Genomic DNA, 18,855 nt, shown 5'->3' on the forward strand with positions numbered 1-18,855 from the left:
ATATCCCTCATATAACAGCTCTTTTGTTCCGTAAACTGTCTCCATTTCTTATCTTACTGATGATCATGTACCCTAGTCTGATTATTACAAATTTCACTTCATGTTCCTGTTACATGCTCTCATTTTAACATTGTCTGGATTCCTGAAGCATAAATTGGAACAGACATATAGTAGGCCCAACAGATTACATCACTGTTTTCCAGTCGAACACCTCTGTTTTCAGTTATGCACATGACATTTAGAAGTAATATTTTCTATTTATTTCTATGTGACTTTTATTCCTTCCACTCCCCCACTACTTTTTTACAATATTCACATCTGCTCACACCCAGGAATTAATTTCCTGATGGTCACAGTTTCCTGACAGCTGCAGCAAAAATAATCCTTTCCTTTTATCAAGCTCCATTCTGAATTCTTAGATAACTACTTTTGATGTCTGTACCTTGTCACAGCACTTTAATTTCTCTATTCCCCTACATCAAAAATTCAACAACAAATGTCATTATATGCACAGTTTCTGACACATTGGTTCTAACATCCATTTACAACAACAATGGTTGGTGTGTAAGAGCTTGTTTCCTGGTTATAAACCATATATTTACTCTGATATCTGTTCCTTCTTTCACATTTGAAGCATAAAACCATGCTATTCTTTAGGACAGATACATAACACCCACAAAACAATTAAGAACTATTTGACCTTTATGAAATACACTAAAGCTGAAACAGCCTGCTGAGTTACTTCCATAATATAATACACATCAAATTATAGACTTAAATACAATCTTGTGCTTTAACAATACTGAGTGAAAATTTTCAGGCAATATTTCAAACAGTCTAACTAAACCATGAATGACTTGTCTTACTCTCCTCTTCTCAAATATACAGAACAACAGGTTAAGGCGTTCGTACAAACTATAAAGGAGTGGGAAAGGGTGTGGGGAGCACAAATATAAAGCACACATCAGCAAATAACATTAGAAAATGCAAGATGCAATATTTCTTAGTGTGTTATTGCCACCACAGGTAAGACAACAAGAACGTGAGACAAGTAGGTGTTTGAACTACTTAACCTTTGACACCTGACTGCTCACTTTTTCTTCATAGGCTTCATCTCTAAGCCAATACACTAGGTAAAAGGGTTTGAATCAGTGAAGACTGATGTGCTTGATGCCCTTTCTTTCAGTCACACTGTAATAACCTAAAACGCATGATATTTTGCGTTATGTGCAACTCAAATTAATGTTGTATCAACTCATGATAAAATCCTTCTAAGACATAGCACTGCTACAAAATCTCATAGCTGTTTCTTAAAAAAAGACATAAAATTACTCACACATAAAACACTGTATTTAAATTTTAATACAAAGATCTACACATTTTCTTCTACAAAATGTTAGCAATTGTTTTGTTGTTGTGCCAGTGTGTGTGTGTGTGTGTGTGTGTGTGTGTGTGTGTGTGAATGGAGAGAGAGAGAGGGGGGGGGGGGGGAGGGAGGAGGGAAAAAGAGAGTGGTGAGGAGGATGGAGAGGATAAAGAGAGAAGGGATGAGAGAGTTTCACATAAGCAAAAATGCATATGTTTATGTACATGCAGCTCCACATACATTTGTGATACTTTATAAATTATGAGACAGAATTGCTGGCCTGTACTTACTTCCAGGAAGCTAAATGTTTAGTACTGCCAGTCAATACATATCAAAGCAAACGTGATGACACTATCCCAGCTTTTGGAACTATTAGTTCTTTCCTCTGGTAGGAGAGAGGGATAGATTGGGAAGTTTAACAAGGTAGATCACTCAGACCTCAGGATGGGAGGGGCCCACCTATAGCAAGGATGAGGGTAGACAAAGATGAAGTGGGAGAGTAGGAGGCCAAAGAGGTCAAAAGTGGTATACTGATAAGAACTGTGAGCTTCATTCAAGAGATGATAAGGACAGAGTGAGAAGTAACAATAGATTAGGAAGAAGAGAAACGAATAGTGCAATTAGGACCTAGGATATTAGGAAAAAAGGGAAAGAGTTGAGGAAGGAGGACAAAGCTGAAAAAAATAAAAGTAATAAAGAAAACAAATAAGACATAATATATAAGAAAACAAAAATGAAAGAATAAAAAGTAAAATTAAAAAAGATTGGGGGGGGGGCAGATGGATGTGTTATTGCAGATAAAACGATAATTAAATGGACACCCTCACTGCAAACAGGCGTTTATATACTTCATTGGGGACATGTTGAAAATGTGTGCCCCGACCAGGACTCAAACCCGGGATCTCCAGCTTACATGGCAGACGCTCTATCCATCTGAGCCACCGAGGGCACAGAGGATAGTGTGCCTGCAGGGACTTATCCCTTGCATGCTCCCCGTGAGACCCACATTCCCAACATGTCCACACCACTACAAATGGCATATAAACACCTGTTTGCTGCAAGGGTGTCCATTTAATTACCATTTCATTCTAGCAAAAGCTGCATGGTCATCAACGGTAACTGTTCTTTCGGGAACAGATACTACCATCATATATTGCAGATAAAGTCCAGGAGGGTGTTGAGATGCAAGGATATGTTGGAGAACAAGTTCCCATCTCCAGAGTTCAGTGAAACAAGTATAGGCTGGGAGGATTCAAATACCCATGTAGTATAGGAAGCACTGAGATCCCTCGAGCCATGCTGCAGAGCATGCTCAGCACCTTGGTACCCAATCAGACAGTTCTTGTATGGCCATTCCAGTGCTCAGCGAGTTTAGTAGTGATCATGCCTATACATAACACTGCACAGTTGACACAAGTTAGCTGATAAACAACACATGTAGTTTCACAAGTTACTCTGCCTTTGATATTGTAGGATTTAACATTTGTGGGGCAAGAGAAGGTGGTAGTGGGTGAGTGCATGGGGCAGATTTTACAGAGGAGACAATTGCAAGGGTAGGTATCTTTGGGTATGTATAATGTTTTGGGAATATCATATGGTTTGACTAGGCTGTTACAGAGCTTAGGAGGGCAGTGGATGGTTTGGGGAGAATATGATAGAGAGAAGATCTCATTTCAGAATTTAACTTCACAAAGTTATAGGATTGACAAAGTAAAGTATTAAATCATTCAAGGCCTGAAGTGACAAACAAGATGTGTCCACGTTTTTTGGTTGTGGGTAATTGTATTAGTCGGAGGGTGAGAGGAGGATGTTGCAGAGGGAATTTGTTTGTGAATGGTATCTGAGGCATAACTGTAGTGGAGGAAAGCCTGAGAAGTAATTGCTGTTGGTGTAGAGGGATTTATTAGTGGAGCAGACACATTTGCTGCAAATGTCTAGGCTGTAGTGAAATGACCATTTGCTGTGGAAGGAGGAGCGGCTGTCGAACTATATGCATTGCTGCTTATTGGTTTGGTTTATTTGGACTGAAGTTTGAAATGGTGGAGGTCAAAGTTAAGGAAGGTGGCTTTGGAAAAGCATTAGGTGAATTCAAGCTGTAGAAATAATTAAGTTTCTGCAGGATGCAGAGGAGTTCTTCCTCACTACATACAGACCACAAAGCTGTCATCAATAACTCTGAACCAAGTTAAGGAGCCAAGTTTCTGGGTGTTGGGGAATGGCTCAAGAAAAGATTGGCTTAGGAAGGGCAATCCTGCTTCCCACAGCAGTCCCCGATTTGTTTGTACATTTGCCACTCAAAAGTGAAATAGCTATGGATAATGACAAAATTGGCTTGGGTGACAATAAGATGATTTTCAGGTGTTTATTGGGATAATTAGTGTTCTAGGGCTGTGCATGTTGGAGGTTTGTGGAAAGTGAGGTCACATCGATGGTGACAATGAGGTACCAGGTGCCAGATGAATGGGAATGGATTTGAGACATTCCACGAAGTGACTGATGTCTTTTATGTAGGACAGGAGGCTCTGTGTGGTGAGTTAGGGGTGCTGGTCAACCTAGGGCTGAGGTGAGTTTGGTGGGAGGTTTTGAGGCCAGCTACTATGGGACAGCCAGGATGGTTGTTTTCATGTATTTTGGGAAGTAGGTAGAAAGTGAGGGTTCATGGATCAGGAAAGGTAAGGAGTTCTATGGAAGTAGTTGTAAGTCATTGTGTGGGGGCTGAGGTCTCAGTATTTTCTCTATCCTAGTCTGGATGGAAGGGGAATGGGATTATCATTAACAGTTTTGTATGATGAGGTGTCCAAGAGCTGATAATGTCCCTCTGTCACATAGTCCTCACACTCATGTACTACAGCAATGGAGGCTTTGTCCAGAGGGAAAAGTTGATGGAGCAGCATGCCTTCAGGACATGGATAGTTCAGGAGTCAGCTTGAGTGAGGTTTGAGATTTTGGTGGTATTTTTCAGGAAGCATTAAGAGGCAGTGCTGGAAGTGAGAAATGATGGTTATGGACAAGAGGAGAAGGATCACACTTGGATATGAGACAGGGCCTGTCTAGCCAGAAATAAATGCTCACTCTGTTCATTGTTAGTTGGGAGTGGGTGGTGAAGTGGTATTGCCAGGTAAGGTTAGGGGTTCTTCAACGAGGGCACCGTGTTTGAATTTTGTTGTGGGACTGAAAGTTAGGGCTCTGAAAAGAATGGATGTTTCAAGATCAGGGTGTGATCAGAATAAGACATAAAGGACTGAATGGACATCACGGTTATGAGGTGTTGACTGATAACAGTTACGGTTGGGGGTTGTGGGAGATGTGTTGGGACTGGGAGGTGGGCTTGTTGGCTAGGACGGGGGATGTTGGTGGCAGTGTTGTGAATGGTAGTTGTGGGAGCAGGGGAAAGTGAAACCTTTGTTGAAATATTTGATCAACTGGCTGGATAGCTTCTTTAAGTAGCATGAGGCATTTTGCTCATCTTTATTGCTGGCTTCAAGAAGATCTGCACTGAGTGTGTTAGCACAACCAAGTGGAGGATTTGAAAGAGAGGCAGCAATTGTTGGGAATAGTGGTTGGCAGAGGCAATATCTTGATCAGGGATAAGGTGCATAAGGAATAAGGATTGATCAATCTGGAATTTAAAGAGGTTTGGTAGAAGGATGGGTTGCAGCCACAGATGGGGACTTTTAATGCAAGGTCTTTGGGAGCAATGCCAAAGGTTCTCACTCAGTTCTTGCTATCTTTGGAGTGAAGTTGGCACAGTGCTTACCACCTCTAACCTCCTACTCTCTTTAACGCTTCCCCCTTCATCTTTTGTCTAGCCCTATCTTCACTAAAGGTGGTCACTCTCATCCTGGGGTCTAAGTGGCTGGCTCTGAGCACTATGGGACTTAACATCTTAGGTCATCAGTCCCCTATAACTTAGAACTACTTAAACGTAACTAACCTAAGGACATCACACACATCCATGCCCGAGGCAGGATTCGAACCTGCGACCGTAGCAGTCCCGCGGTTCCGGACTGCAGCGCCAGAACCGCACGGCCACCGCGGCCGGCTGGGGTCTAAGTGACCTGCCCTTCCTTTTTAAACTTCCCTAACCTCTCCCTCCCTCTTACCCGAGGAAGGAATTAACAGTTCCGAAAACTGGGATAGTGTTGTCACTTTGACTTTTATTTCTGCCTACAGTCAGTATTTAAAACTCTGTCTCCTAAAGGTAAGAATTGGTTAGCATATCTGGCTCATAATTTATCTGTGATAGTTATGCAGTTAAATAAATTTACCTTAGGACCAAGTAATCCTGGCTGGTCTGTAAGTATCAAGCCAAGTTCCTTTAAAGTTGTACGCAGAAACTTCCTTCTTTCTTGGTGTCGGTGTGCCCTGCATCACAACATTTTTATGTGAGGAAATAAAGTAATAATTTATTCCTATAAAATGTAAACTTACATATCAGAACAACAGCAGATTAAAACAACAGATGGATAACCCATTTAACAAAGCCTATAGTGCAATTAAAGTACATATATGAAACAATACTAAAGTACAATGATAATGGGTAAAGGCTATTTTAATGCACTACTATACAATATGGTTAAACATATCACATAACCATACAATAAGTTTAGATTTCAGTCTAGACAATTCACAAATTTTAAAATGCTTGCCCTGCAAATCCCATTATCAATTAAAATAGAGGGCATGTACCCAAATAAGTTTGGTTTTGTCCTCCATAAAATCTATTTCATTAAAATGGAGCATACGGAAATGTATATTCTACATACATGACCAGCAAATGGCTACTTTTGCCGGCGTAGAAAGCTATGCTTCAGAGAGCATTTCCTTATACTGATACAAGTCAGTGCACCTGCATCCCAAATCTGTGGCTGGAAGGAAGGAAGAATCAGGTTTAATGTCCCATTGATGACAACATCTATAGAGACAGACCATAAGCTTGGATTTGAGACTTTTGGGGAAGGAAATAAGCCATGTCCTCGCCCCTGTCTTCCAGTCACAGATACAGATGCGGCCTGTTTCCATACAAGGCACTGACCTCTGAAACACAGCTTTTTACACAGGCGAGAGCACCCACTTGCTTTTTGTGATTGTGGAATATGCACCTCAGTATACCACATCTTAACAGAACACATTTTAGATTCTGATGAGAAGGCAGAACCAATCTTATTTGGGTATGTGCCTTCTATTTTAGCTGATGATAAGACATGTGTAATATGTATTTTAAAATTTATGATCTCTATGCATTTAACAGCTTGTTTACTAGTACAGCTCTTATTGTCTGTATTAAGCAATTCTTTAAGCAACTGTCTGATTTATAAGAACTTGCAAGCCTCTCCAATGTTTAGTGTATTTAAAAATGATGACAGTGTGTCAAAGGTTCCATCATTTATTTTAATATCAATAAGTACACAGCATGTCATACATAAAATGATTTGTTATTACTAAGTAGCAGAGCAAGTATGGCCATATCTTTACAGGTAGGCTAAAGCACATGGACTTGTTTATTTGGCATGGCGTGAATAATCTCTAATGGATCAAATGAGCCACTGGGAGAATTTTTGTTAAAAACCGAAAATTGAAACAATGGTAAGTCCAGATTGGAATATCAACAATTATGAAAAAGATAAGATTGCTACTCACCATAAAGACAACACATGGAGTTGAAGACAGGCACAACCTACGATGACCTACTGTCCTCAGACCCACCACCAAACAGTCTCTGTCCGCTCTGTCCTATGACCTTCTCCCAATTCAAATCCCCTCACCCTCATTATGCACTACTCTCTGCCAGCGCACCCACCAGTCTTTGCCCCTGGCAGCCTTATTCTGCCGTATTCTAGTTGCAGCACACTCCACCAGAGAGATCTCTTCTCTACCCCAACTGTGCCTTGCTATCCCTCCCCCTTCCCTGCCCCATTACAGATAGCTGCTTTTGCTCAACGCAACACTTGCAGTCTGGTCATGGTGATTGGAGACAGCACTCATGTGCAATTAAGGTGTGCATGCTTGTGTTCATCTGTGTGTGTTTTCCTTTCTTTTCTGAAGAAGGCTTTTTCCGAAAACTTAAGATTCCACATTCTCACAAGTGGCTAGGGAAATGTATATCAATTCAAACAAAGACTAGCCCTAGCTAGAATGCACTTTTTGCCCAAACAGTTGTACCCCACTGGTACACCTTGAAACTGACTCATCCCCCTCCCCGATTACACTTAAAAAAGAGGAGCTTTTACCAACATCTTAATCCAAACGGTTACGCAAAGATCACTGTTCTCTGTGACATAACAATACACGGCCATGCCACAATGTATGGTGGTTCCTAAAACATTTCCAGATCCTACAGTTACAAGAAATGTTGGAGTTGATCAGTTCTATAGCCCAGGAACCCCGTGTTCACAAAATCCATACCCATCCAAAACTTGTTGAGTTCCCTGCAATGATCACCATTTGGCATGACCCAGGGAACACATATAATTAAAGAAAAGCATTTTTTCAGTACTAATCATTTTATGTTTTCTCTAAAGATTCCCTTTCAAAATTTACACACTTTTGCAAGCATTCAAATAAATTTTAGAAACATTTTTTTCACTCCGATGTTGGTACCCAAAAACATGGTTATCAAAGGATACAATGACTTCTTGAGGTGCATTTTTTGTTTGACATAAGAGAATGAAAAGAATGAGTTAAGTGACACATCAGGTGAATATGAGCAATGATTCAGTAACACATAATGGCAACTTTTCCCCATCAAACAATAAATTGTTTGACATGCCATAGTTTTTTCCGATTTCAATGATGACTTTTGCCAAACAAATTTTATAGCATTCAGCATTAACTATTCTTCAATCCCCTAAAGCTATGGTCATGACATGTGCCTTTGTAACCAAAGAAACAAGTTATAATTTTCTTGGAACTGCTTCACGAACAAATGACTTTTATTGGTTTCAGTTTATCTTGAAACACCCAAACTGCTGATTACTGATTATTCTCCAATTCTTATGAATAGAGCAAGGTTTCATCTCCTATTGCTATATTGTTTACATATTTTGCATTTCCTAAGAGGATTTTTTTGAATATTTCCTAACACTAATTGACATGAGCATATTTTAAGCTTCATTTAGATTGTATGGAATTCAGCTTCACTTAAACTGTGTGGAATTCATCAGGGACAGCTCTTTTTCACAGCTAAATGTTCATGCAAACTCAAATGTATTGCAGTCTTCAGTATGTCTAAGGATACCTTTTTCACATCAATTATGCTGCATTCAGCATCAATGTCTTCTGGAACAACGACCAATTTTTGTTGGCCTTCACACAATTTATTATTGATGGAAGCAAGGCCACAACAAAATTCTGAAAATCAGTTGGAAACTGTCTTTTCTTAAGGTGATTGATTACACTGTTCTACATACAAAAAGAACTTTTTTCCTATTTTTTGAGAGAAATGTTGTGATTCTTATAGCATTTTCCCATGGTAGGTATGTCTTTGTGGAAACTTTCTCAGTGTTTATTCGATACATCGCTGCAACTCTCTAAGAAGAAGTCAATGTGAGAGTACAGGAAACGCACTTTCAAAGACATGTTGCAGCTCATCTTCTTCCAAGGAAGTTTTCTGATACTTCATTGAACTTCAACTTATCCCGAGGATTGGGCTGGGTTATTTGGGGGAAGAGACCAGACAGTGAGGTCATCGGTCTCATCAGATTAGGAAAGGATATAGAAGGAAGTCGGCGGTACCCTTTCAAAGGAACCATCCCAGCATTTGCCTGGAGCGATTTAGGGAAATCACGGAAAACCTAAATCAGAATGGCCGGACATGGGATTGAACCATCGTCCTCCCACATGCGGATTCTTCATTGAAACAGTGCTATGCTTGCAATTCTGCATCAGTCAGGCATGTCTCAAAATTTTGATCTAGCTGAAGCTCCATGCTCTGAGAGCCCACAAATACAATTTTTATTATTGCTGAGGCCAGGAAGAGGAAATTTTTCAGCAAAGTATGCAAACCCACTGCCAGTTTGATCCCTCACCTTTAAAAATCATTTAATTAATCTGATTTTAATGTGAAGAGGTGGAAGAACAATAGCTTCATGAGCTACCCGATTTTGACACTGAACATGTTTTTCACCCACTTCCAAATTTCATGCGGATCATTTCTTTCTTAGAATTCTCTCTAAATTTCAGGTGAAAGTGGTTTTCTGCCCACCATCTAAGACTGCAGACCTTCTGGGATCAGAGATGGACAACTTGTTAGTGCAGACAGGTGGAATTTACAAAATACCTTGCCAATGTGGTATGGTTTATGTAAGCCAGACCAAGCGTACTGTGGAGAAACATTGTACTAAACATCAGCACTGCACTCACCTTTTGCAGTCAAGCATTCAATGGAATATGGTGAAACAATAATACTGGCCACAGTGACATCTTTTTTGGATTCCATTATTAAGAAATGCATGGAAATATGCCTGAGAGAAAATCTGATGAAGCATGACAGCAGCTACAAGTTGGCTAGTACAGGGAAGACTATTATCTCCACGGTCTGCTCTAATCAAAGACAACAGAGTGCACAGATGACCACAGTGAGTGGCAACCCTGTTGAGTTCCACAATCCTGCCAGTAAGGATGCTGTCTCCCGAGTAGTTTGGTCAGTCTGCCACCACGATCTTAATGCATGTGCAGAATTGTGTTGGGGGGGGGGGGGGGGGGGGGGGGGGAATTACTCACAGCACACTAATAAATTGTGTTGGGGGCATGGGGGGGGGGGGGTGTACATCTTTATGTGTCTTCAGTGACTACCTTAGGATGAGTGGCAGATTCCCAACCGAAATATCATGGAATGTATTTCATGACAACTGGCTTCAAGCCCAAAATTTCTTTGAACATATTTTATATGGGTATCTTATGCTGTAATAGTTATAGCACTATTATTTTGCTTCTTTGTGTGTAATGCAAACTGAGAAAAAAATATTTACAGTAAAAATTAAGACAAAAAAAGCAAAATAGTGAGGGGACTGAATGCTGTCGATATACACCATCTTTAGGTACACCCAATTACGATTCGCTAATTGTAAGTCCCTAAAATTAACTCAGAAGTATACAAAAATGACACTTTTAAGTATAATTCAAACTCATGTACCTGATCCTGCCAGCTTGGTTCAATTTTCAAGATTTTCCAGTATCATTCAGGCCAAATGCTGAGGTGGTTCCTCCTAACAGGCTCTGGTAAAGTCTTTCCCATTCCTTGTCCATTATTATTATTATTATTATTATTATTATTAAAAGCAAAATTGGATAAATTCTTAAATTCTGTGTCATTATAAGATTACTAGCATTCTTTTCATTGTTATTTTCACTTGGTATTTAAATAATTCAACATTCAAGTTATGACTATAATAAGTTGTGGATATGATGAAACTTCATCTAAGACTACATGTAATTGACATTAGCCCACTTAAATAAACATAAACGAATATTTTACAGTGGTCTAAGGTGCATAAAAGATTTTGTTAAAATGTACCCAAAAGGCAAGACTAGACCAGCTCACACTTTTAATGCCCAGAATGAAACTGTTCACTGCATTAACAACGACAGGTTGGCTCACTCTCAAATCCACATATAGTTTTAGGTGGTTCACCACACCAATATAGGTAAATGTTTGCCTGGTTTACCAAATAAACTAGCACACCCTCCAACGCCTTCTCTGATTACCAAAACTAATGCATGTTAAAACAATAATTTGTATGAGGAAAGTTATACAGGCAAAGAAATGTGTACCACATACAGAGATACAGAAATATTCATCACTGCGAAGCAATATTTATTGACACACAGAAAGTCTCCTATTTAGTTCCACCTCATCAGATAAAACATCCACTAATGGAATATCAGAACAGGTTGCGATTGAATTGAAACAAATATATCTTTCTTAATGGGAAAACATTATAAGAAGTGTGACTGTCCTATTACTGTTCAGTACATGATATATATCGCCCGGCAGACAATGTTAGCAGTTCTCTGAGGCTGCTGGAAATAATGCAGTTGTATACAGTAAGGTCAAGTCATTTGAAATTTGTTGTAAAATGTCTGAATGTTTATAAATAATCAGTGCTGATATGAAAGTTGACACCTGACTTTCAACATTAAACAAATGTAATATAATGTGGGAAAATTGTAAGGAAATGTAATTTACTCCTGACAGAGTTTGATTAAAAACCCTTGTTTGAACAATTCTTAAGTATTGCTCATTATCCTGGGACCCTAAGCAAGCAAGCAAGACAGAAAGAAAGAAAGAAAAAGAAAGATAGAGAGAGAGGTGCACAGTTCTTCACAGATTTGTGGAACCTGCATAAAAGCGTCACAGAAGTGCTCAACAAACTGTAATAGGAGACAGTGTAAAGAAGCCACTGTGCATCATGGAGAACCTTACTCTCAGAATTCCAACAGTTCTTGTTCCAATATGAGTCAAGAAGTATACTATTATCTCCAACACATATCTGGCATAATGATCATGATGGTAAGCTTAGAGAAATTGAGGTTTACATAAGAAGTGCTGACAATTAGTCTATGAACTTCCAGCATGCTGGAATAATTGTAGGTCAGAAACTTCTGTTAATCAGTACAACGAAAAACCAGCCAGAGTTGCAAATTTCACTTTTTTTATTCACTTGATGACTACTTTTGGGTTGGGACCCATTTTTAGATCATCATAACAGATAGTCAAATTTTTATTTCTGAAAATGCAAAAACCATGTCAAAAATGTGAATACGAACAGTTACAGTGCATAGTTATCTACACTCCTGGAAATGGAAAAAAGAACACATTGACACCGGTGTGTCAGACCCACCATACTTGCTCCGGACACTGCGAGAGGGCTGTACAAGCAATGATCACACGCATGGCACAGCGGACACACCAGGAACCGCGGTGTTGGCCGTCGAATGGCGCTAGCTGCGCAGCATTTGTGCACCGCCGCCGTCAGTGTCAGCCAGTTTGCCGTGGCATACGGAGCTCCATCGCAGTCTTTAACACTGGTAGCATGCCGCGACAGCGTGGACGTGAACCGTATGTGCAGTTGACGGACTTTGAGCGAGGGCGTATAGTGGGCATGCGGGAGGCCGGGTGGACGTACCGCCGAATTGCTCAACACGTGGGGCGTGAGGTCTCCACAGTACATCGATGTTGTCGCCAGTGGTTGGCGGAAGGTGCACGTGCCCGTCGACCTGGGACCGGACCGCAGCGACGCACGGATGCACGCCAAGACCGTAGGATCCTACGCAGTGCCGTAGGGGACCGCACCGCCACTTCCCAGCAAATTAGGGACACTGATGCTCCTGGGGTATCGGCGAGGACCATTCGCAACCGTCTCCATGAAGCTGGGCTACGGTCCCGCACACCGTTAGGCCGTCTTCCGCTCACGCCCCAACATCGTGCAGCCCGCCTCCAGTGGTGTCGCGACAGGCGTGAATGGAGGGACGAATGGAGACGTGTCGTCTTCAGCGATGAGAGTCGCTTCTGCCTTGGTGCCAATGATGGTCGTATGCGTGTTTGGCGCCGTGCAGGTGAGCGCCACAATCAGGACTGCATACGACCGAGGCACACAGGGCCAACACCCGGCATCATGGTGTGGGGAGCGATCTCCTACACTGGCCGTACACCACTGGTGATTGTCGAGGGGACACTGAATAGTGCACGGTACATCCAAACCGTCATCGAACCCATCGTTCTACCATTCCTAGACCGGCAAGGGAACTTGCTGTTCCAACAGGACAATGCACGTCCGCATGTATCCCATGCCACCCAACGTGCTCTAGAAGGTGTAAGTCAACTACCCTGGCCAGCAAGATCTCCGGATCTGTCCCCCATTGAGCATGTTTGGGACTGGATGAAGCGTCGTCTCACGCGGTCTGCACGTCCAGCACGAACGCTGGTCCAACTGAGGCGCCAGGTGGAAATGGCATGGCAAGCCGTTCCACACGACTACAACCAGCATCTCTACGATCGTCTCCATGGGAGAATAGCAGCCTGCATTGCTGCGAAAGGTGGATATACACTGTACTAGTGCCGACATTGTGCATGCTCTGTTGCCTGTGTCTATGTGCCTGTGGTTCTGTCAGTGTGATCATGTGATGTATCTGACCCCAGGAATGTGTCAATAAAGTTTCCCCTTCCTGGGACAATGAATTCACGGTGTTCTTATTTCAATTTCCAGGAGTGTATATGTGCTGCAACTGTTCATTTGCACAATTTTTACATGGTTTTTGCATTTCTGGACATACCAATTTGACTATCTGTTACAGTGATTTGAAAATGGGTACCAGTCCGAAACTAATAATCTAGTGAATAAAAAAAAAAGTGAAATTTGCAAATTTGGCTGGTTTTCCATTGTACTGACAATTATTCTTCCTGCACATCATTTGCAATTGAAAAGAAATGGAGCAAAATGGTTTTGATGCAATATTTAATGTCCGCCACACACCATACAGTACAGATGAGGAAATCAGCTGTGCCCTTTCTAAAGGAACCATCCCTACATCAAAAACTGAGTAGGACAGCTCTCCAACAGCTTCTGTGAAACTACAAATAACCACTTGACATAGACAACACCCCAGTTTGCTACCAGCAGTTATAAAAGAAAATTCTTTAAAATATCAATTACTCACACAAGAAAACCATTATTACATCATTCAAACAAAAATGGTCAACAAACAAGAGATTCAGTCTCACCACTGATGGTCCATGTAATGTTCAACAATTTCATGATTTCTGCCAGTAGAATACTTCACACTAATTTAGCAGGTTAAAGTCAATCAAATTTATGGGAAGAATATGAAGGAAGTGTAATTTACTCATGAAGGAGATGAATTACAAAATCCTTATTTGATCCAGCCTTGAGAATATTTCAGTGGCCTAGACCCACACATAGGTTTAAACATGCTGTATGCATTCACATATGATTAAGACTGTCCTGAAATTTATCTGACAGGAAATTTTTAATAGCAGTAAATAATAGAAAGTGAGTAAACCCCAAATTTGAGTACTAAAATGAGAAATTACAGTAGCAAGGTTACCAACAGCTATGTAATACTGTTAACAACTCATAACTTCAATGATATGAAAAACAACAATTGTTTAATAAGTGCCATCAAAACACATTTAAGTGACTTATGAAACTCACGCTTTCTGGACAGCTTGATTATAGCACTCTTTTACTTCCGATATTTTCTTCCCATATCCTTTAAGAGTGTCAAAATAGCTCTGAATGTAGGAATGGATGTACAAAACTTCATCTCGGAATAAAGCTATTACCCAGCTTGACTCCAGAGCACTCAGCCACAGCTTATTTGCCTTTTCTTGGTTGAGGGCTGAATGGCATAACATGAAGCCAACTGAAAAAAAAGCAGTACATTACTGAAAAACATAAATTTCAAGTGTGTATTATAAACTAATAACTTTAACCTGATAATATACAGCAGATTTCTGTTTCACGATACACATTATATTCTTTTTCTACAGAAATGTAAAGGTATACTTCCCAGTACTTTAGATAGAAAACGAAAGTTTTGAACCACACTGCCATCATAAGAACTATATTTATATTTACAGTTGGCAGCAACTTCAATCTATGCTCGAGATATTGGCAAAAATACTTGTTAAAAGTCAGTGGTAGGCATAAATATCACCCAAAATTGTACTAAATGCCTTCTCAAAAAATTATTTTGAATAATTAGTTCAGGTGCAAACTCAAGTGTAAATGGTTGTGAAAACATACTTGACACCTTAGCAATAAATAATCATGAGATTTATAGATGGCTCTTGACACTGTTCCTCACAAGCAGCTTCTAATCAAACTGCATGTCTCTGGAACATCATTTCAGTTGTGCAACTGGATTCATGATTTCCTGTCAGAAAGGTCACAGTTTGCAGTAACTGATGGAAAGTTGCAGAGTAAAACAGATGTGATACCTGGTGTTCCCCAAGGAAGTGTTACAGGCCCCCTGCTGTTCCTAATTCATATAAATGATTTAGGAGACAATCTGAGCAGCCCTCTTATATTGTTTACAGATGATGCTGTTATCTACCATCTAGTAGTCACCAGAAGATCAAAACCAATTGCAAAATGATTTAGATAAGATATCTGCATCATGCAAAAAGTGGAAATTGAATGTAAACAATAAGAAGTGTGAAGTCACCCATATGATTACTGAAAAGAATTTGTTAAATTTTGATTGCATGATAAATCACACAAATCTAAAGGCTGTCAATTAACTAAATACTTAGGCTTTATGATCACAAACAACTTAAATCGGAGCGATCACGCAGAAAATGGAGTGGAGAAGGTGAACCAAAGAAGGTGTTTTATTGGCAAAACATTTGGAAGATAGAACAGCTTTATTAACAAGACTGCCTGCACTATGTTTGTCTGTTATGTTCTGGAGTACTGCTGCAGGGTATGTAGTCCTTACCAGACAGGATTGTCAACAGACATCGAAAAAATTCAGAAGACGACAGCTCATTTTGCATTGTAGTAAAATACGGGAGAGAGTGTCATAGATATGATACGTGACTTAGGGGTGGCAATCATTAAAACAAAGGCATCTTTTGTTGCAGTGAGATATTTTCACGAAATTTCAATCATGAACTTTTTCCTTTGAATGTGAAATTTTTTTTTAGATGCCCGCCTGCATAGGGCATAATGATTACTGTAATAAAACAAGAGAAATCAGAGCTAACACAGAAAGATTATGTATCTGTTTTTCCCGTGCACTGCTCGGAAGTGGAATGGTAGAAAAATAGTCTGAAGGTGGTTTGACGAATCTTCTGCCCGGCTCTTTAAAGCAAGGCACAAAGAAATTAAAGACATCAGCTGCCAGTGGACATCGATTTATACCAATGGTGCAAGTTGAAAATTTTCCCCATTGATATAAATCAATGTCCACTGGCAGCTAATGTCTCTCTCTTTTTTTTTTTTTTTTTTTTTTTTTTTTTTTTTTTTTTTTTTTTTTTTTTTTTTAAATTCCTCTGTGTCTTAATTCATAGTGGCTGCAGGATCAGAATGGTGTCTGTTCTCCTGACATGTCCAAAAGAACAGACACCGCATATATATACTTAAAAGCAAATTGCAGAGTAGCCATGTAGATGTAGATGTATTTAATTATATCTAGAAAATGAACCTCCATCCATTTCAAGTGACAGATCCAGATGAATTTTATCTTGTAGCTCTCAACCTAGTTGGATTCCTGCTTGTAGCGGAATACAGCAATTCTGATTGTTTTTACCTCTCCAAGCATTTCACTAACCCACCCGCTCACCACCACCGCCACCACCACCACCACCACCACCATAAATAACACTAATATCAATGGCCTAGGTTATTCATATTGGTGTTGAGAATATGTAACTCTTGGTATATTCATATTGGTGTTGAGAATATGTTGTTGTTGTGGTCTTCAGTCCTGAGACTAGTTTGATGCAGCTCTCCATGCTACTCTATCCTGTGCAAGCTTCTTCATCTCCCAGTACCTACTGCAGCCAACATCCTTCTGAATCTGCTTAGTGTATTCATCTCTTGGTCTCCCTCTACGATTTTTACCCTCCACGCTGCTCTCCAGTACTAAATTGGTTGTCCCTTGATGCCTCAGAACATGTCCTACCAACCAATCCCTTCTTCTGGTCAAGTTGTGCCACAAACTTCTCTTCTCTCCAATTCTATTCAATACCTCCTCATTAGTTATGTGATCTACCCATCTAATCTTCAGCATTCTTCTGTAGCACCACATTTCGAAAGCTTCTATTCTCTTCTTGTCTAAACTATTTATTGTCCATGTTTCACTTCCATACATGGCTACACTCCATACAAATACTTTCAGAAACGACTTCCTGACACTTAAATCTATACTCGATTTTAACAAATTTCTCTTCTTCAGAAACGCTCTCCTTGCCATTGCCAGTCTACATTTTATATCCTCTCTACTTCAAGCATCATCAGTTATTTTGCTCCCCAAATAGCAAAACTCCTTTACTACTTCAAGTGTCTCATTTCCTAATCTAATTCCCTCAGCATCACCCGACTTAATTCGACTACATTCCATCCATGTAACTCTTGGTAATTTGTTATAATAAAACATATATTTTAAAAAAAAATCTGCTACCCAGGCAGCAGCAGATACAAAGAACAAATATTCTCACCCATACTAACTTCCAGAACTATTTTGATCCTTCACCCAAGGGTCTTGGATGATTTCCCTGTTTTATATCTGTCTGGCATTATTTCCTTCATGTAACTACTCTGTTCTGTCTGATTCAGGAAGCCTCAAAAAGCTAATGCTTTTATGATGGTCTGTATTTGAAAACATTGGTTGCCTCCTATTTATGAATATTTGAAAGTAGTTTCTTTTTGGAAATCAATTCCATTATAAAAATTAGAAAAGTAGGTAAACTCAACATAAGTGATGATTTTTATACGTATTGTTTATACACATACAGGCTAGATCAAAAAAATACATAAATACTTTGATAAAGATAAGCTTACATATTATCATCAGTATTACAATGGCTCAAAGTGAAATAATTACAATAAGGAAATTGCAAAGCACCCGCCCCCAAACACTTCTGATCATGATGCCGTACATTCAAGGACACATCTGTAGTAGCTACAGGAATTGCCTGACAAGCTGTTTCAATTTCATGGCGCAATTCTGCTAGAGTGTGTGGCTTCCTGATGTACACTACATTCTTGAGGGTACTCCACAAGCAAAAGTCTAATGGTGTCAAATCAGGAGAATACGCGGGGAACTCGATGGGAACCCTTCATCCAATACAATGACCCAGTGCATTGTTATTCAGATAAGCATGCATGTCCCTTTGAAAGTGGGCTGGCTTGTCATCCTGTTGTAAGAAAAAATGTTTATCAGCAAATAAAGCATGAATGGATTGTAAAATTAGTGAGTCCAGCATGTCCAGGTAACTTCTACCAGTACCATACCTACAAAAAAGAAAGGTTCAATCAGTCCCCTTAAGGATAAGTCCTGGAACACTGACCGCTCGCTTGACATAAACATGTGGATTTCGTGGGCCCCAGTACACAAAGTTATTCCTGTTTGCCATGCTGTTTAATTTAAACTGTGCCTCATCAGACCACACCACTTTGGAAACAAAATTAACGTCATGTTCAACCTACACAAGGAACCATTTAAGAAACTAATTACTTCTGTCTTGTTCATCCTCATTCAATGCATTTAATAACTGCAGGATGTAAACCTTAAATTTTAATCTGTGCTAAATATGACTTACGCTTGCCCTACTCATGCCTGCTTCATGTGCACATTGTGGTACCAATTTTTGTGGCAAGTGTGTGAATGTCCTTCACCTGCTGCTGTACGTGGCTGGCCTGATCTTCCCTTATTCATATCTATAATTGTTCCAGTAGTTTCAGATTTATCATGAAGGTGAGCAATACTTATGTGTGTTGGTAGTTCAGTTCCATATTCTTGCC

At 40.0% G+C, this 18,855-nt stretch overlaps 1 protein-coding gene across 4 annotated transcripts in view; it reads right to left on the reverse strand.

The window, feature by feature from the left end:
* The window catches only part of LOC126248690 (membrane-associated protein Hem), a 188,283-nt gene that overhangs the window by 122,847 nt on the left and 46,581 nt on the right, over window positions 1-18,855 (reverse strand). For all 4 annotated transcript variants that reach the window (XM_049949972.1, XM_049949970.1, XM_049949971.1 and 1 more), the window contains exons 7-8: window positions 14,539-14,749; window positions 5,635-5,731 (exon numbers count right to left, since the gene is read on the reverse strand). In XM_049949972.1, coding sequence (XP_049805929.1) covers window positions 5,635-5,731; window positions 14,539-14,749 — 308 coding nt within the window. The remainder of the gene's footprint in view (window positions 1-5,634; window positions 5,732-14,538; window positions 14,750-18,855) is intronic.

The sequence above is a fragment of the Schistocerca nitens genome, chromosome 3 (assembly GCF_023898315.1).
Source record: "Schistocerca nitens isolate TAMUIC-IGC-003100 chromosome 3, iqSchNite1.1, whole genome shotgun sequence".
Lineage (NCBI taxonomy): Eukaryota > Metazoa > Arthropoda > Insecta > Orthoptera > Acrididae > Schistocerca > Schistocerca nitens.